This window comes from Ammospiza caudacuta, chromosome 1 (genome assembly GCF_027887145.1).
Source record: "Ammospiza caudacuta isolate bAmmCau1 chromosome 1, bAmmCau1.pri, whole genome shotgun sequence".
Lineage (NCBI taxonomy): Eukaryota > Metazoa > Chordata > Aves > Passeriformes > Passerellidae > Ammospiza > Ammospiza caudacuta.
The window spans coordinates 79,962,364-79,982,840 of record NC_080593.1 but is presented as its reverse complement, the minus strand read 5'-3'; the positions used below and the strand labels follow the sequence as shown (position 1 = coordinate 79,982,840).

General features: G+C 39.3%; 1 protein-coding gene across 1 annotated transcript in view; it reads right to left on the bottom strand.

The window, feature by feature from the left end:
* Positions 1 to 547: 547 nt before the first annotated feature.
* The window catches only part of MYO10 (myosin X), a 163,986-nt gene continuing 144,056 nt past the window's right edge, over positions 548 to 20,477 (bottom strand). The window contains exons 28-41 of the mRNA XM_058818033.1: positions 19,449 to 19,544; positions 15,974 to 16,067; positions 15,144 to 15,199; positions 13,482 to 13,624; positions 12,852 to 13,046; positions 11,606 to 11,763; positions 10,182 to 10,305; positions 8,933 to 9,230; positions 8,015 to 8,222; positions 7,327 to 7,463; positions 6,405 to 6,525; positions 3,012 to 3,464; positions 2,460 to 2,651; positions 548 to 2,184 (exon numbers count right to left, since the gene is read on the bottom strand). Coding sequence (XP_058674016.1) covers positions 2,074 to 2,184; positions 2,460 to 2,651; positions 3,012 to 3,464; positions 6,405 to 6,525; positions 7,327 to 7,463; positions 8,015 to 8,222; positions 8,933 to 9,230; positions 10,182 to 10,305; positions 11,606 to 11,763; positions 12,852 to 13,046; positions 13,482 to 13,624; positions 15,144 to 15,199; positions 15,974 to 16,067; positions 19,449 to 19,544 — 2,386 coding nt within the window. The 3' untranslated portion in view covers positions 548 to 2,073. The remainder of the gene's footprint in view (positions 2,185 to 2,459; positions 2,652 to 3,011; positions 3,465 to 6,404; positions 6,526 to 7,326; positions 7,464 to 8,014; positions 8,223 to 8,932; positions 9,231 to 10,181; positions 10,306 to 11,605; positions 11,764 to 12,851; positions 13,047 to 13,481; positions 13,625 to 15,143; positions 15,200 to 15,973; positions 16,068 to 19,448; positions 19,545 to 20,477) is intronic.

The window sequence follows — 20,477 nt, the reverse complement described above, 5'->3', positions numbered from 1 at the left end:
GTGTACTCCTGGGTTGTTAACCAATTACTGATTATGAAGATGTGGACGAATTTCTCTGAGAATGTTTACACACAGGCAAAATTCAGCTTTTTTGCTGTGCTGGCTGAAATGTATCAATTGTGCCAATCCAAGGATGTCTTTCTAGGAGCAGCTAAATTCTTTCTAATCAACTTGCATATGGGAAAAATTTAAAAAGAAAGTCAGTCTCAGATACTGTGTGTGTGTGTAACTATACATATTGAAGTTATAGTTTCTTACATTCTTTAAGTTTACCTTTTCTGGGAGGATGGGGATATGAAATTAGGGATTGAGGGGTGGTGTCACAGATGAAGTGATTAGAAGTATTTGGCAGTGGGAGGAGGGTGAAGGATTTCTCAGAGCAAGCCCTGTAGCCTACAAAGGCTATGTACGCTACAAGGGCAGTGCGTGCTGCCCTGCCATGGTGTGCCTGGCTAATGAAACAAACCATCTTTCATCGTGGCTACACAAATAGCAGAAGATTCACTTGCACATTCACTGTGGCATGGAATTGCTCAGCATTCCCTCTGTGTCATGTAAAAACACATTGCATGGACAGGGACACCTGCCCCAGAACAACACACAGCACGTGCACCTTTCCAAGCAAAAGCATGCATGCACACACACATGTAGCCTGTGCAATAGGCTTGCCTCCTGAGAAGACAGGAAAATAAAATTTTGTTGCAAGTCTGACTCAGTAGGAAATAGAAACAGAGCACATTATATTTTCTTTATTGCTGGACTTTTTTTTCCCAGTAAGTAGGCATGATTCCTTAAAGGCTGAGGTTTTTAACAACAGTAAGGTTTTTCAGGTCTCTTTTTTTTCTTTTTTTTTTTTTTTTTTAATCTGTGGACAAAAAGATACCTTTGAACAAAGTTTTGCCTTATATTACAGTATTTCTGTACAAAAATAAAGGTCCAAAATCAAATTATTATTAGCTGATATTCCCCAATTTATTTACAGGGTACTGTCAAGAACTTCATCAGGCAACCAGGTAAAATATTAAAATATTAAAGCAGTTGCATTGTATAACGTTGCCTTCTCTAGTCAACTCTGAAGGGCTCTGGCCTTTGGCAGTCAGTCTGGGTTAAGGAGTCCAGCCAGAAGTATAAAACATGATGTCTTTCAAAGAAAAAAATTTAATATTAAAAACTTAAGATGACATTATGGAGAACTGAACTGATAATGGTATTTCCATATTAGGGTATTCTATAAATATTCTCAGCTACATCTCTCTTTATCATACAGCAGATACAGAATGCAGACTTGTGCTACTTATATGGTAATACATATTTGCAAAAGTAAAATCAGTGTATGAAAATTTTGGAATTTACTTGTTAATAAAACTGCTTAAAAAGTAACCATACAATTGTAACAACTAAACTCTGAACTATTAAAATGTACAGAAAGACTGTTTACACCATTGCACATACTTATTCCCTTTGCTTCAAAAGACTTGTGAAACACAGAATAAAATTTGTCAAGTTTTACTGACAGCTCTAATATGCATGCACGGTGCACATCCATGGAAGCAAGGGGAAACAAAGTGTTGGTGTCCATCAGGAAAGCTGCCAGCAGCACTCCAAAAAAATATACCTTGCTCTTCTTCCCTCCCCCTTCCCACCTGTACACAGGCCAATAGATTAGTGCAGAATGGATGAGTATAACTTTGTTTTCAGTGTTCTGAAAGGACAAAGGAAATCCTCTTGACTTTTATCGGCAATTTTAGGTCAATACAAGTTAGGCTTAATATTGTAAGGCACTTATTACTGCTTGCATTGCAGTGGATCCAGTCTTAAGGCATTTGTTATATCAACTGAAGGTAATAATGCTTTGGAAAGTTTTGAATGAGCCAGCAGTTCTAGGTATGTGACTATTTCAGCTGATTTTCCCCTGCCCCCCTGTGGTCTTTCTAAAACATTGTTTGAAGATATTTTCCGTTGAAACTCCGGTTCTTGGTTAGCTTGTCAACAAAGGTGATCGATGTCCCCAGGTCGTTCTGAGGCCAAGGAGTGATATACTCTATTTAGGGTGCAGTAGAACTGGTTTTGTTTTCACCTGGAGCTGCCCTGACTTCCATGACTACTCACGGATCGAGAGGTGCTGTAGCGTTTCTTCACGATCATACTGATGTAAGCTTTCATCAGCTTTGCGATGTCAACCACCTGCCAAGAGCAAGAAGAGCACAGTTCTCAGTGAGGTAACAGTATATGAATAAATTTCTTTGGACACTAACAATATAAAACTGTCAAGCTTTCAACAAAACCCTTTTGCAGCTAAACAAAAACATTCAGGACTTCTCTCTGTCTCATTCTGTCTTCCCTTTAGCTTTACAGAGATCTCGAACAAATCTCTAATATTTGCAGCCATTACTTGAATTACTAAATGGCCTGGCTATCGGGACAGGAAGACCCCAATAACAAAACTGCCTTGCTCTTACCTCACTAGTTTCAAAAAGCAGTTCTCTTTCATCCACCACGATCTTGTAGGTGTTGGCAAGCGGAGCACCAAATGACAAGATATGTTCATACTGGAACACCTCCAGAGGCCTTCCTTCCCCACGCTTGTAGACAGAAACTGCATCAGCACTGACTCCAAGCCACAGCTCCTGTGGGAATCCCCCTTCTTTACACTAGAGGAAAAAAAGTAAATTAACAGCAAGGGGAACAGTGGGAGCCACACAACACTTACTGTTGATGTTTTTGTCTGTTACCATTTGTTAAAAGTGCATATTGCTTGTTCCATTTTAAATGTAGCCTTTTATAGTTGTTGGCAACCTGTCAGAATAGCATTCTGTCCCTCTATTTTACAGTTAACTGGTGGATTTAAATAGCTACAGTGCCCCGCTAAAGGGAATAGGCTTTTAATAGCTCAAAGTTTATTACATCAGCTGTCTGAGCATTGTGATACTGTATTTATGGTTTCACTGCTCAGGAAAGAAATCATCACCTATACAGTGTAAGCTGCAGTTTGAATGTTCATATGGTCTTACCTCTACGTCAAAGAGTGTTGAACCATAGCCAGGCCATTCCTTAATCAAAGCCATGTACTTTGCCATGGCCTGCTCCTGATTCATCCTCTGGAGTTTTTTCCATTTGTCAATAATACTAGTCCTGGAAGCTGAGATTTCCTCTTTGACCCACATGTCTAACATCTGATCCTCCTCAACCTTCTGTTTGCTGACAGAGCCACTTCGGAAACTCCTGCGCAGTGTTCCTTCAAGAAAGCTGGCTCGTTTCTTCTCGGCCTTCTCTGGTGCAGTAAATGTTTTGGTTGACTGAGTAATCCTAGACTTCAGCTTCTGCAAGGGATACACTTCCTCCAGCTCTGGTACGGTGGTGTGCACAGTGTAATCTCCCTGAAGGTACTGAAGGCGCAGAGCTGCCAGGACCTGGAGGGTTTCCTCAGGAGCAGGGTAATGTCCTTTAATCACTGCTTCATGAGCCTATCAAGGGGAAAAAAAGGTAGCTTTTTATAAAGCAGCCTTTGAAAGAAATATGAGAAACAAGGGGAGCAGATTTACTCCCAGGGCAACCCAGGACCTGAAATAAATGATCCATTAAATAAATCAAATGGGGTAAATCTCTTGGCAAATTTAAGCTGGATAAGATTGGGTTTACCAGAAAAACTGCAAGGCAACTGAGGAACTTGCTAAATGGAATTATTTTTACTAGGACAGCTTTTAGTGAACTCCCATATCTAAGAGTAACTGAACAATGAAAAAGGAAAATAAAATGTAAAGGGGAGAAAACAGGATCTAAACATCTGATTGAGGAGAAGCCATCTATGTTCAAGGGCATTAGGAAGAAATGGGTCCTACAGTTTTGTTTACTGCTATCAATAATCCGGCTGTGAAAAATGATGTTTCCAGCCAAAGAAGCCAAGCTCTAGGAGAGCTTTGTAATTTTACTGAGGGGAAACAATACATCTTCAATGGATCCCAAATCAAGTTGGTACAACATCTACATATTAGAGTGCTCTGTAGCATTGGGGATGAGATTCTGAACCAAAAAGACTATTTCAAAATCCCAGCTCTCTGCACACTCATTCAAACTTGTGAAAATGTGGACAGCTAGGTGTTTTCTTTCATATGACAGTAGTAGAGGAAATAAACACCCATCGTGTCTGGAGATCCAGGAACTGCAAGTTTAGTAAACACACAGCTAAGTAACAACTAGTTTGTTTAGGTGTACAAAATGTGCCTTTAAACATGCAAAATGGTTCACCTGAGCTTGTACACATGCAGAAGAAGGAGCTGTCTTTTAGAAATGGAAGGACAGTATTTTAATGAGGAAGAACTAAGAGATTTCCTTCAGTGCCTTATGATCATTAAAGGATTCAGACTTTAAAATAAGGGAGACTGCAGAGTTAAAACTGATGACAAAAGGGAATTTTCATAATTGTCTGAAAAAAGTTGATGACTGACATCAAAAGCAGATAATTAGAAAAAACAGAAGAGGTAATGTTACCTCTTCAAGGTATTGCTCTAATATTGCTGGTAGGGATTGAATGTCATGCTTTATAACAAATATTAATGGTTTTGGCACGACATAAAGTATTTGGCTAAACACTAGTCAGCACAGAATGCCACATGAAAACAATCTGCTTCAGCACATGTGCTTGTTTTAGCTGTTCATACTGAAAACTGCCTGAATCTGCCTCTTAAGCCCATAATGTAATGTAGCAGATTGGATGCAGAGTTCTCAGAGATTTTCCTCTTGCTGTTTGAACTTCATCCCAAACAAAGGCACTGGACGACTCCTCTAGAGGTAACGACAGACAGAATGGCCGTGTGTCTAAGCCCAGCCAGGGCAACCTACTGCCCAGATCCTTCAGCCAACAATAAACAGTTCTGCACTGAGCTACCAGGCTGTGGAAGGACCCTTTTGGTAGACTTGTAGTGTCATATGGTGTCTTAAAACTTAAACTGAACTAGGAAGAAATACTCTATTACAGGGAAGATGTAGAAGGGGAAAACACTTCATATGTATGAAAATTGAGGTACATCAGTTCTTGATCACATCAGTCTTGCTCACCAACAGAATGTCAGTGTCTTGGTGTTGCAAAGAGCTAGAAATCTTAATCCTATACAGAAATCTTTATCTGTTTCTAGTGTCCACTGAAAGAAGATGACTACTGGAAAAATTTTTAATCATTTGCAATATAGTAGAACAGGATAAGATCAATCAACAATAATAAAAGCCATCAGTGAGTTTCTGAGTAACTATAGGGATTGATTTAATAGAAATCCAGCTGCTGATGCATTTAATTTTCATTAGAAACCAATTTATTTTTTGTTTGGCAGTGTAGCCTCATTCTGGGCTCAGTATGTTCACTAAAAGATTTCTGTTCATCATCGCTGTCTTACTGCTGAGACTGGACTATTATACTGTGGCACCTAGGAAATGATCCATTTCTGACAAGATAAAAGGCTATTGCTCAATTAGCTCTGTACAGATGCCAGCAGGAATCTCTTATTAATTAATTTGTTGCCAGTCACACTTTTTTTCACTTTATTTCTTACAATTTCTCCAGAAAATAGCTTAAGAAGAGGAAAATTAAAAGCAAGTGTTATTCTTTTTTATGCAGCTTAGAAAAATCATATGTGCTTCACTTATGTCAGGATAGGCCTATTTTGACTACTGAGCTGCTTCCTTTGCTCTTGATGCTTGAGTAGTGGTGTGTGGGATCTCAGCACCTCAGGATGGAGGTGCAGAGTGGCCGAGAACACCCTTGCGGGGCTCCGGAGTCCTGGAATGTTGCCAGAAGTGTCTGGTGGCAGGGCTTTGATCCTACACAGGAGACGACACCTGTATGAGGATGGGAGGATTTCACTGGGTGAATGGTGAAGGGATAAGTTAATTAGAGTGTAAAACACAGGGTTTAGGATTTTGGTACAGGGGGGTCTAAAGAAGAAAGATGGAGGAATTGGGGCGTGTCCTGTCCTGTTCTTCTTCTTCTTGGCCTCCATCTTCTGTGGTGCTGGTGGCACTTTGGGATTGGTTATTACTAGAAGTGCACCGGTTAATAAGGGTAGAAGGTATTGGGGAAAAATGATAAATATTGTACACGTAACTTCGGGTATAAAGATAAGTGACCGCCCCGGGGGCTTGCAGAGTGTGCCCATGGCTGGCTTGCTGTGCAGACCTCTGTTGGGCTGAAAGAAAATCTTTTAGATAAACAATTAATAAACACCGAGACCGAGACAAGATCAGAAGTCTCTCCTCGTCCTTTGAAGCGCCGGGCTCTTCAAGGCCATCCCTGGGCCTTTCCAGGCCACCTAGACAGCCTAGACAGCACAGAAAACTTACAGTGGTGCATTCAGTTGAAGAGAAGCAAAATAATAACAATCTCTTTGCTTCAAAACAGAATCTTTGTTCTTTACCTGCTCAAACATAAAAGCAAATTCCACGCTATCTTTTGGGACGTTTTCTGTGTCCAGGAAGCAGTAGAGCTTGAAGTAGAACTTCCAGTGCATCTCCCCAGCTTCAGCAGTGGCAGCAAGCCTGCATCATTGTGTGAAGAGAGAGAGAGATCAGATCTGTGAAATCAAACTCTTTTCTAAATTGCCACCTGTGGAATCTAAACAAGGCATCAGCTGGACTTTGCTTTATGTGTGTCTGTGTATTTAGAGCCTACAGCAAAATCAAGGACAAATGTTGGCTCAGTTCTCAAGTCAAAGGTTTCTAACCCATATTCTCTTAATAAATGTTGATTTTTAGATAAATCAGCTGTTAATAAAAGTGATATTATTAAGTCCTGTTATAGAACTGCATAACACTTAAAAGACTCCCTTTTCCCCTGATTTTATGTGGATAACAGGGGCCGACTGCCATGCATAAAACATAAGGATGACAAACAGGTATTTAGACTTACTACATTTTCTTACCACCTAGTTCTAAGGGTGGTTTCAATTTTACTGGTAAGAGAAATGTTGTGAGCTGTACTGTGGTGACTTCCATGTGAAGTTAGCTAACAGAATGGCAGTGACTGCCTGGAGCTCAGTTCTCACAGTCACATTGCCAGTAACAGTGGAACAATTTGTAGTAGTGGAGAAGAAAATGGGGAAATAGTGATGAGAAATATCCCTCTACTGGTGTTAGGAAAGAGAAAAACCAACACAAGTGGCTAGTATGTCTTTTAAGGAAACTAAAAAAAAGATCTTTTGTTCCAGAAACAGCCACATGTGTAATTCAGCTGTATCATCACAAACAAGCAAGTCAAAGAGAGAATTCAGCATTACTGACATTGGAAATTTATTTAATTGCTACTTATTAGAGTGAAGAGAGAAGGAGAGGTACACTCACTTTTCAAACTTTGCCAAGACATCAGCTACAATGGTTCTGCTTTCAATTGCTTTGTCAGTAGTTCCATTGTATTCAAACAAAGCAAACATATTTCTGCTATCCTCCATGGCCAAGCCACGAATTAACTTTTCAACCACCTAATAGAAAGACAGCACATGAAAAAACCATAGCATGGAAAAACAGTACCACAGAGTAAGACAGATACTTTGAAAAAAATTAGAGCTAGGTTTTACATTAGGCTAAAAATGTTACTAACTTGTTCTCATCAGCATTATTAATTGTTGTCAAATTCCACTGTCATTTTTATTCTTTCAGAATATGTATCTGCTATCTCCTGGTCAGATATAACCCTTGGTATTTCACCAACTCAGCAAGAATCTTCCAGTTTCAGGAAGCAGCTTGGCTCTCATACACACCAATGTCTACTAAAGTTTCTCCAATAATTAGGCTCTCTGCCTAATTGCTTAGTGTTTCTTGTAATTCTTCCTGTAAGAAGGAACTACAGTTGGGTAAGCCTCTGCAGCACAAAGACAGTTTTTATAGCAGGGATTTCTCCAGAACATACTGTGGGGAGGGACAGCTGTCCTGGAGGGACAGCACTGTAAGCCTTTCCTTCCCAGAAAGGAGAGACTGGCAGAGAAGGGACACGCTGATTTTGTTACAAAGACATTCTGTCACCACTCCTCACCTCTCCAGCTGTAGTGTGTGAGTTGATTGTAATCTTACAGGAGCCCCCACCATGGCAATAAACTGTGGATGTCATCTCCTGCCTGCCAATCAGTGCTTCTATTTCATCTCGCGATGGCACAAACTCTCTGCACTTGGTTTTCTTCAGAGATTCGTACGTGAAAAGTGCGTATTTCTCCATTTCGGTGCCTGGAAACTGGTCACGAACCCTGTGAGAGACAAAGCTTATTACTTTAAGCTGCCAGCTGCTAAGTTTGCTTATTTGAGAATTTTTCCCCCTGAGATTATTTCTGTATCCAGTACACTGTTTAATTGACATGCTCCAAGTACAGACAAAGCTTTTAAATTATTGAGTTTGTTGGTGCACTAACTTTCCTAAGGACACACTCTGCATTCTTCCATTGCATCACAGCAAGAGAAACTCCACATTCTGGTTAATGTTGAACTGACAACAAGGATTTATTATTATTTAATGTTCACTAATATTTTAAAATCAGATTTGCAGTCATAGGTTTGTACCTCAAATACATCTTTAAATATGATACTGTTCTTTTATGTGCACAGTGCATATCTCATAAAATTAAGGTAAGTGGGATGAAGAATTCTTATTAGGTTGGTTTGGATAGGTGAGAATGGGACCTGGGGATATGGGCTGAAAATCATTTAAGCTTATACAGTTACAAGAACTGCCCCTTTTGCCAACATTAACAAAATGTGCATTCAACTTTGTGGCATCTCGCTTGATTCTTCAAATGTGTGCAATTCCATTCAGACCAACTCACACACCCTTTTCCTGTAACGTTTTGTTTCCAGATTCACTGTTTGGCATAGCCAGTTTGCTAAGTGAATACAAGTCTCACTTCTAGATATTTAAACACTGTTAGAAGTTGTGGTGCTTTAGTAGACCAAAGGTTCTCACCTTTTGAGATGAAACTTGAGATATTTGAGGATGCTGCGACTGGGCAGAAATGTGCAACTCATGCAGGTGAGTATTTGCCAGCTGTAGAGGTTCCCCACACTCCCAGGGTTAGGCACTTTATTGGTTTGCTTGATGAGCTGACAGTAGAGCTCATCTCGGAGGGGTCGCAAATCATGTCCTGTTTGCAGGATACCTTGGATTATAGGGATGGGATCAGACATAGACTCCAGCTGCTGTAAAGAATTAAATATCTTGATGGCTTCATCCTGCAGAGTTGTGTAGCCTTTGTCTTTCAGTACTACAAAAAGAAATATTGGGAGAAATGTGCTTAGATGAGATATGAAAGGAATAGACCCAGGCTTAATGTGGAAATCGCTTAATGCTGCTCTGTGACCTTGTTATGCAGGATATTAGAATCTGTATTTTCAATTTCAAATGTATGATGCAAACTCATTTTATGAGCTTATTTGCTATTGAGATTTGTTCCAACTTTAATAACTGAAAAGGTCTGTCTTGACTGTTTGTTTTTTTGTGAGAGAGAGTTTTTCTTTCAGAGCGAGTCACACTGCTGAAGTGCCATATCACACTCCGTATTAACCTCCCAGGGATGAAATTTCTGAGTAATATCTTGTTTAATATGCAGTTGCAAACTAAGATTACCAAATCCTTTTTCAGGACACCCAGTTCACAGTCATTAATAGCTGTAAACCCTTCATTCAAAAGCGACTTCTAAATTAGTATTTGAATTGAGAATATTAACAGAGATGATTACACTCATTTCAGGACTAAACAAAGCATTACTTTTTAAAACACTCCTAAATGTTATTTCCCATAAATAAGGCTTCCTGTCCCATCTTATAGAATGTACACCTGTTAATTGGAAGCTGTGGCTGCTGCAGCTTCCTGCAGGGGGTAGGAAGCAACAATAGTTTTAGGAGGAGAATATGATTCAAGGGACTGAGTGAATCAGGTTTAGTTGCTTATTTCAGTGCAAGACTTTTCAAACTCAGTCTTCTTAGCTGTATTGTTGTAAGCAATAGCAACCTTCCCTTCTGTAACACTCTTGCAGGAACACCACAAGCCCATGGCTCTATGCTAGCAAACTGCTATTCTCAAAAGAGAACAGGGAAACTTGTCTATTTGTATCATAAACATGTGTTTTGCCACCATTACTTCACTGTAGACTTAAAAATTCCACCCTCTGATTTAGTATTTTGTAAGAAAGTGGTTCTATTATTATAAAACTTACAGTTGAGATTGATGTCCCCATATGGCAGTGGCAGTAAGGGTGAGTGCAATGGATGATGAGTGTAACGGAGAATGGGATTCCTCTTATAAATCTGTTCAACCACATCAGCATTCAGGCAGTTTTCCTATTGGAGTAAGGAAAAAAAGAGGTTTTGAGATCCAGTTTTAAGAATAATGCAATGCTTTGTGCCCTCAGGTTGGTTTTAAAAAACTGAGCAATCAGTGTTACCGACACCATTTGGTGCAAAATCCAGTTGTGGGTGCTGTGGCTGCCATGCCTTGCTGTGGGCTATGAATGCTCAGTCCTGCCAACCTTGGCCTTGCATAGGCTTGCTTTATCTGTGCAGTAAAAAAACCAACTACAGCAGACACCAAAGTGAAGTATGACAACAATTTTTGAACTGTGTTTTCATTTTATATTCATTTTTAGTCCACTAATTCATAATGGGAAATATGATACCTGTTTTAAAGCTTTATTTAAAAGCATTTCTCCAGCATAACTAATTGGCCTTTCAGTTAGAAACTGCACAAGCTACCAAACAAAATAGTCCAAAGTGTTGCTGTAAACCTGGTGCATCCACTCTACACATCCAAATACCACTCTTACTGTTCTTCTTAGGCCAGGTTTGACAGATGTGTGACCACTGTCTTCTATCAGTCCTGAATTCCATATATTTCTCCTGCTCTGAAGAATAGCATTCATAATCTTGGAACTGAGAACTTAAAACCTCTTTTTCATAAGAGAAGAGGTGGCACTCTCTAAGGGAAAAGGTCAGTAGCAGTTCTCCCCTCTTGCCTATTTCTTTGGTCTCTTGTGAGAATCCTCATCCTCTCATAAATGCACATTAGCAAAAAGCTCCAGAAGGACATTCTCTGGCTGAGCATGCAATGTTTTACAATCAGTAAAACAATAAAATCACTGTTTTACTGATTGTAAAACAGTAAGCATTAATTGAATGTTTTTCTCATCATACAGAGATATGGGATGCTTAGCCCATGCTAGCATAACAAAAGAAAAGGACGATAATGTCAAAAAAAAGTCAGAAGAGCTGTTTAGTCCACATCTTGGTGTGCTGCTCACTGTGGACAGAGTCAAACACATCTGCTAACTCATGAATCTGAACAATGTGCTCTACTGCCAGGTGTAGCCTGTCAAGTTACACAAACCAGTAAAACTTGTTGCTATTTTAATGGAAAAAAGTTATCCCTCTTGCCCTCCGAGCTGCACTTCAAAGTTTGCTCTTCAACTGTTTAGACAGAAATTCCTTTATCAGGTCAGAGAAGACATTCAGGTTTCACAATTTTAGTCCATGCTGCTGTGTAATTAAAACATAATTTTCTGCTTTATTACCCAATGTGGCAAAGCCAAAACAAAGGTTTAAGGAACCATTCTTTCTCACCCCATGCCATTCTGCTTGTGCCTACCTTAATATCCTGAATGAGCTGCTGAGTTGGAGTATCAATGGGTGCCTTTGTGTCAATCACGTTCTGGATGGCACTCGACCAGCGGGTCGCCTCATTAAGCAATTTCGTATGGAGACGGTAACAGTGCTTGCGTCCGTACACGGTCACATTCCAGTAACCTGGCACAACAGCAAAACTGCTCATCACACAAGCTGCAGCCCAGCAGATACCCTCTGCTGCAGCCCAGATCATGTTGGAAGTCATTCAGGAACTAAAAATGTGCAAGTTATTAAGTATCATAATACAAATACTGTGGTATTAAAGGAGATTTTCTCCTTCAAAGAAGACTAGGAGTAGCCTCAGACTACAATTATGCATCATGCAGCTCCCTCTTTTACCCAGTAATCTTAGTAAAAATCACTGTAAGACACCACTGTTAATACTGTGGAATACTCTTAGGTCCTTGTAGCTTGCAGGCCCTACTTCTCCAGTCCTGTCTGTAACAGGAAAATCTGAGACAGACTTGCTTTGTAGCGAGAGTCTTTCATAGTCTGTGGCACACGTACAAACAGGCATAAAGCACAAACTACCTCTTCTGCCTTTAATTTTACACCAATGAGATGGAAACTATGACAGGAAGGGAAGAGCATTTTAGTTCAAATTCTTTCTCTGCATCACTGTATAGGCTTTTTATGAAACAGATTCAGTAAAAGGAAATGTGTTTCATCTTTCACTAGTGAAAGCCTCTTTGAAGTGCCAGTGACCCCAATGAGATAATACAGGACTGTCAACAGTCACTTCTCATTTGCAAACAGATGCTTCTGAGTTGAAAACCAGTTCTGAAAGTGTGCAGTGGAGCTGACTCAGGTGTAGTATGTAGGTTATCACAAACTGGACTCTTACTCTGCATCTCCCTATACCTGCTCCAATGCTGGCCCTCATGGTTCCACACAAAATAATGTATGAGGAGAGTGTTATCCATGTCTTCTCCCACGTGTTTGATGTGTAAGCATAAGTGCTCAGACTAACTCGGCTGCAGTGCCAGTCTGTGATAATTTAAATGTTGGTGGGAACAAATTTTACTCCTCTATACATTACCTTTGTTTTTCACCCAGTAATTCCCTGTAGAACACCTCAGTGACTTGGGAACTGGATTTGTTCATGGAACTACACCCATAATAAGACATTTAAAATATTCTTGTGTCTTGTTTCTTGCATTGCTAAGTAGAAGGACAGAAGGCATACCTGAACAAGAGCAACCAATTACCTGTCTCTTTGAAGATTTTTTCATCAGGTGGGACCACTGAGCAGAGGCTGTTCAGGACCAGTGTACCCAATTTCAAAGCATTTTTCTCGGAACTCTTGTAGTAGTCCAAAGAATTGTGTGTCAAAACAAACCAACGCTTCTTTAGTTTTAACGAGGACATCTTTGGGTTGTTCTTTACTTCTTTGTGTAGCCACCCTGTTAAGGACATAATTTGAATCACACTTCGTTTTCTTGAAGAGAGTTGGACAAAAGTAGGTTGCTAAAAGTAAGTTGTATACTTTCAACAACTACAAAAACATTGTACGAATTGCTCACGTATGAACAAGCATTGAGTAAAATTCTCAAACAATGAAAAGAAAAGATAAAATTAATATGAAAACCTTTCCATTTTGATGTTTCACTGGAAGAATTATCTTGTCAACTTACAAAAACACCTTTGTCATCATTACAGTGTTTTCCTACAAGGCACAGCAAGAATATAATTCCAGCTGTATTAATTTGTGAGTTAAGTCCACCACAGGAAGATGAGGCTGCAACACCAATCCTGTTGGCATATTGCCCACATTGTATTGTGGGGACAATCTCTTCAAAGCATAACAGATGTTATTTACTGCCCCACTCAGTTCTTACCCCTCACAATGAATTCTTGTCCCTCCACTCTAGTGTCCCCCTTTGACCTCTGGAGCAGGGTTATCCAGTGATGCATCTCTTCAGGAGTGTCGGCATTACAGTGAAGAACACGATTAGCAGTGATGATCACAAATGAATTGGGTCTATGAAAATAATTGAGAATTGAAACAGCCTTTATAATCAGCATACATGCTGTTTATCTCACCCCCCATAACCATAAAAACTGTTCATCTTTTGCATTTTCTATCCAGAAAAAAACTGTTCACCTCTAATGCATCATTTAGTTATCAGCTAAAGAAAAATATTAAGTGTTTCAAAAGATTCAGTTATGTTGCATTCACACCAAAATGCAAGGGCTATGAATGGTGGGAAAGCTTACATTAAATTGCAACTTGTCATATCTCAAATTAAATCTGGGGTGAAAAAAACTTCCAAACTTTAATCAGTTTGCATGTGAATCAGAACTGTTTCAGGGTCAGATCTATTTAGTGTTTGCTTCAGTAGCTACATTAGCTAAAACGAACTACAGTATACAAAGGTCTATAGTAAAGCAGCATGTGAACATCTATTCTTTTATTTTAATGCAGTGCAACCCAATTTACAGAGAATACAATCTATTTTTAATGAGAGTCTGGCTTTTACCCAATCCTACACCAGGATTCACTGAAGCATGAAGAACTAGTCCAAGAGAAGTGTGCTGATGGCTCTCTGGATCAGACAGGCAGGTTCCTATGTCTACAATGCTTGCTTTAACCCTTTACCATTAATTTTTTTCATCTGGAGCAAACCCCCAAAATGGACATAAAAGACAAGACTAAAAAATCCACGTGAAAAATGTTTACAAGATAAAAACTTACTGCATTAACATAATGCAGGAGAAATGGTAATTTAAAATTGTGAAAGCTCTGGACATTTCTGTTGTATTGTTTAGGAAACCTGAGCTTGTAAATTCACTGTTACTTCCGGTATCAGTATTTTGGCAGGCCAAGGACAAAGCACTAACTTAAAAACAGCTGTTTTATACATGTACACAGTGAGGAGGAAATGGAGTGAGCTCCTGCAGTTCCCATAACACCTCACATCCAGTAACCTTATAAACCAGTTGTAATCTGAACCCAGATAACTTTTTATTTCCCTTAAAACCACTGGTAGTTCAAGAACTAAGAATAACCTGACATTTTTGTTGGTTTTTTATGCTGCACTGACTTCTTTGTTATAAGAGATTTTTATTCTGGGGAAACAGTTTTCATCCCTGAAGAATACAACATTCATGAAGGAGAAGCTGAACAGAAAAAAAGCATTAAAATTAAATTTTCTGCCTACTACATTACTAAGGAACTCAAAAATCAGCCGTTCTTTTTTTTTCAGGAACATTACTTGTATAAATGAACGAAATATGTAATCTTCGAATTTTGGATCACTTTAGGAGCTGAAGAATTCAGGTATGAAGCAGTGTCATGGAAATCACTGAAGCCCCCCCCAAAAGGACCATCATTCTTACTCCATGTTTTAACACGTGGTGTTTAGTGCTATGAAAAGGGAGGCAATAATGAATCATTTTAATACATGGTTGACCAGTAGAATATAGACTAAAGCTTAAAGTGTCTGATTTTGGCTAGAGACAGGAGAAAAAGAAAGTCACCAGGCAAGGTTCTGACTTACCTATCTGGATTGTCAGCAGCACAGACAGAATCAATTAGTCCTACATCGAGTGTACCCTATAAACAAATATCCAACCAGAAAATGAGGAAGACAGTCACTATTACATTTTTCACAGTACTCTTCTGAGAAACAGGAGAAGGAAGCAGCAGCTTTGAAGCAAAATGAACTGCAGGTTTAGGCATTAGTTTCTCCTAACCATTAAAACTGCTGAGGGGAAAACTAAGAGACTTGGATGAATAGATACAGTAAAAGATTATTTGTAGTTAGGATGGAGGCAGCTCAAAACCTGCTCTTTTCTGTGCTTCCAAACATGCTTGAACTTTTCACTGAAAACTGCCATCCCATAGAAATGGTATCCTCTCAAAATAAACTTCTAAAGCCATTAAGCAGAAGTTTTTGTTTTCCTTTGCTTGATATTAGGTTCCAGATGTATTCTATTAATTACCAATATATATTGTACAGAATGAAAAATGCAGGATCAGAGAAATCTCAAATTTTTAACTCTTGGGTTTTTAATTTACTCACTAACAATATCTTTGCAGAATTTCAAAATCAAGCATACACTGTGATGTGATAAGGAAGTGGACCAGAAAAACTACCCCCCAAAACCAACAGTCATTTTTCATCAAGGTGAATGATGGGAGAGGAATCAGAAGTCACACTCTCTCTTTGTACAGCTACAGGACCAAAGACATGGGAGCTCTAGCCAGTGTCACAGCTACCATCACATTTAAACAAAGTAGGTTGTGAGTCTCAGAGGCTGTGGCCACCACAGTGGCCCTGTTTCCTAAAAATATTTAGTTTGAAAAGTTCTTCAGATTTAGACTTACCACAGCATTCTGTGGATTTGCCTGCTCATCATGCATCTCCCGTATCTCCTGCTCTGTGGACGCATGGACTTGACTCAGTACACTGAACCACTGGCTGGGGAGAGAAAGGCAGCAGTGTAAGTAAAAATTTGGCTCTGCACAAGCCTTCTGTCACCTTCGTTCTGCAGAGATGTAGCAGGTTCTGCAGGTTTTTGTAATTGCTTAAGATTCCTTTTGTCAACAGGCATAAAAGCAGCAAGGCTTTGTGTCAGTTCAAGCAACACTGGGTGCAAGCAAGCCGCTCCAGATCTCCCATCCAAGCTTGGGTCATATCCTTCTTCCTGACAAAAAGTACCTTGTACACCAAGTGGCATCTCTGAAAAACTGCTGTAAGCACACTGAAACATCTGAGTGCTTGGAGAATCTTTGTTACAAATTTCACATTTCATCTGGAATAAGATGCATTCCTAGCTACACACAAAGCCTTTAATAGGAATCTCAGCCTTCAGATTATAAATTGTGCTGCAGATTATAAATTGTCACTGATAGCAGGCTGGTAGTAATTCCTTACAGTGATACTTCTGCAAAGACCACCAAAGTCCACTGAGCTCTCAGTAGACGCACAACAGAGAGGGAAAAAAAAGAATAAAACCCCCAAGGAAATACCTCTACAGTCTTTGTTCTCTATGGAGCACTGAAAAATCCAGCTGCCAGAAGGATGAGCAAATTTGTGCCACTCCAGTGGCACTGTACAGATCCACAACAGGAAAAGAGCCAGGAAGGTTTCCAGTGCTTCAGCCCCTAGTCCTGAGCAGCAATTGCAGATGGATTTAATTCCAACCACACCTTTGGCTTCTGGGAAACCTCAATCCTTCTGGCACTTGTATATGATAAAGCTCAACTGCTCTAAGGAATCCCACTGAAATCTAAGGGCAGAGCTTGGCCTGTTCAACAGGTTCCTGAATGCCATTCTTTGAGATATGAATTTGCCATTCTAATGAAAAGCACCTGGGGCCAAGTTTTCAAAGGGATCAAAAGCCCAGCCTTTAAAACAGACTCCTCACTTTGCTGCAGAGGCTCCTCCACCACCATGGGGTTGAGGAAAAACTCAACCTACTGCAAAACTACTGGACTTAAATACAAAGTTATCTTTGCAATTGCTTTTAGTCACGGAATTTTTGCCTAGGACACTGAAAAGCTGCCTCCTTAACTCCAGCATTCAGAAACCAACTGTTCCCCCAAAATGTAGATTTCTGGAAACTGAGCTGCTAAAATAGCTTGAGAAAAACTGTGTAGGCTGTCAAACAGTACCAGCACTGCTATATTCCAAATTCTTTTTATCAGCTCACACTTTTATTAGAAACAGTGCAAGCAATGAAGAAAAATGAAGATTGAGAGTGCCAGACCATAAAGCAGATGAGAACATATTTAGTTCTGATTCTTTTTTTAAGACTCAGAGACACCCACAGAGAGGCTGTACTTAACACTTAGCTGTATGTAAGGCAATGGCACAAAAAAAGGAGAGAAGCTGTCATCTAGAGGGGAGGATCCACCAGCTGAAGTAAAGCTGAAACTGAAGTAAGGAAACTGAAGGAAGCTAAGCCTCACCAATCAAAAGATTCCCACAAATTAAATTAATCTTTCCTTTCTGGGCTCAGGAATTGCAAATGTATTTCAAGTGAACCCTCTATTTCAATATCAAAACATAAAACCAAAAAAAAACCTTCATACCACTGTATGTACATTTAGTGATAATTTATGGATGGATTTTAAAGAACAATTCAGAGTTTTCCTGATTTCATTTAATCTTTGTGTAAACAATCAAAATTAAATGAATCATGGCACTTTGCAAAAAACAAAGGCAGACTTTATTTTTGCTTTTTTCCCTCTCAGGACCTCCCTTGTTTTTCAGCTGAGTCCCAGAACACAGAAATAGGGAAGAAGGCTAGGGATTTGAAAGGAACAAACCCTCAGCAATAGCTGCCCACTGAAGCATTACTTCTTCAATAATAGTAATACCTCTTCTGGGAGGAAGAGGATGTTTTTCTTGGTTTTTCCCCTAATTTGAACAAAAAGCAACCTCAGATCCTGATCTAGGCCAGGTACAAAATATTTTTCCAATAGCAGATGCGGACCAAACACAGCCCAATGATTCATACTTCGCTTTTCACAATGCTTTGTTAACAAGGCTTTGACTTAAGCCTGTCTGCAAATCCTCACACATCTTCCTCATTAAGTCTTCTGGGATGAGTGAGAAAAAGGAAACAGGAAATACACTGGCAAAAGGTAATTAACCTGGATGGTTTGTTATTCTTACTATACACAACAAGGGTGTATAGCGTCTCCTCCTCCATCTTTAAGAAAGAAATGAAGGAGATGCATGGCAACAGACAAGTCTGTGTGCTGATAATTGCTTAGTGGTCCCTAGGGCACCTACACAAGTCTGGTAGAAGAGACTTTAGCTAAGCCTTCCTTTTAAAATATGCTAACATCCCACAAGAATCTTAATAGTAACTGCTAGAAAGCTCTAAGTTATTTCAAGGATAACTTTAAGGATACCTAAAAAAATGAGGATGGATTTTGTGTTTCTACATCTATACCTGTACTCAGGGTCCTGTGACATAGGATGGCATTCCACCTTTGCAAAGAACAGAATACAAAAGAACTTTTGAGGCTTCTGAGCAAAGTAGCTCAAGCAATGTTGACAAAGGCACGCTGTATTCTGGCCTTGGGGCAGCAAGGCAATGGGTAATAAGCTCTGATTACTAACTTAACTTTATTTAAATGCTTGATTTTTTTAGGCAAGCATATGATTATCTTGCATGAACTGTAGCATGGGGATTTTTTTTAAAGATGCTCTACAACTCTACAACTGATAGGACAAGTCAGACCTGCTCCTCACCCACCTGCCTCCCCCATGGTTAGATATGGATCCTTTAGCAACAAAAGCAAGACCCTTTTGAGGTATGCAGAAAGGGAAGCACTCTCTTACACACTCCTCATACATGAATATGCTTTTGCTCTAAAATACAGTGACTGCATTACAACTTCTATCTGAAAAAGTTTTAGGTTCTGCTTAAACAAACAGACCCCATCCCTAAGAACAAAATGCTTCATTTCAGACAGACTACAGGGTCTCAAATACTGATTTGATCCATGCAGCTAAACACAGTAGGGTAATCCACAAGGAAAGCATCAGTGCCTAACAAGTCACTACAGACAAACTGTATTTCAGAAAGTTGCTAGTAATACATGGCTAACAGTCAAATTCTACGCAAATTTTCACTGGCAATCTGAGTCTTCCCAGTAATTGTCTGACACAAAGTTTTCTCCTCAGCAAGCCTTTCAGAAAGTGTGTTAAATGCAATGTGTTTGACACAGCCTAAATATTTTGTGACAGTGCTCAAACAAATTAGTGACCAGCCAAAGTCAGAATGGCACAGAGGCTAAAAAGGAAAAGAAAAGCAAAAGAAGATAGACCTGATGATTTTCATACCTTGCATCCTCAGGAGATTCAGCAATTAAGTGGTAGGTCCTATCACTCATTATTAGATCAATACCATTTTCTTTGCCTGTATTATCAACAATCTCTCTGAAAGAAAGGAAAACACCAATATAGAGCATTACAGATTATCAACATTTTGAAAATTATGTTCTGCTGAGAAGCTCACAAACTATTGATACTTAGAATAACAACAGTTTTCATCAGGTTCATTTGCAAGACTCACAATGTGATTTATCAGTATTAGTTTGCCAAACTACAGCTGTGTTTTCTGCCCACACAGTTCAAATATTCAAACTGCTATGAATGCCACTACACCAATGTGACAATTCTGTTACCATTTTACCAAGAACTAAAGAAAAAGCAAAGCATTATCAAACCCCGAGAGAGGCAAAGATAACTGAGGGAAGAAATGGATATATTTCTGAATGGACTGCATAACCAAGTGATTTTTGGAATTCTAAAAGAAAGCTGCTGAAGATTAAAAACTGAAAGCAAACAAAACCTGGATTAGTGATTCTGTGTGGTTGTGAGTCAGCACAAGGACAATTCCAAACATGACCACCAGGAAAATCTGAGCACTCATCTGCTGAAAAATTACATATTTCTAATTTTTAATTTGGACATCTAAGTATTGATATAAAAACAACTGTGAAGGTTTTAGCAATAATTAAAGTATGACATTGGATTTCCCTGTGCCTTAAAGAAATAAGCTTAATTTCCTTCTTGTTGTTTGGCTGTATTTGCTTGAAGCTTACTATTTCCTTAACTGCCTATATTTTCTAACCAGCTCATATATTCTCATAAATCTCTGTCCTACAAACAATATATGCAAGCTCTGCATATCAGACTCATGAGGATGATCTATCTGTTATCAATACAAAACCTGTAATTTTGTACTGTTTGATTCCTTCCCTCTCAGTAACAGTGTCCAATAGAATACCTCCCTCTTCTATGTTTCAAGTGAATCAGCCTGAGATTTTTAAAATTGAACAAGGTCCCTAATAGAGAGTGGTGACATGC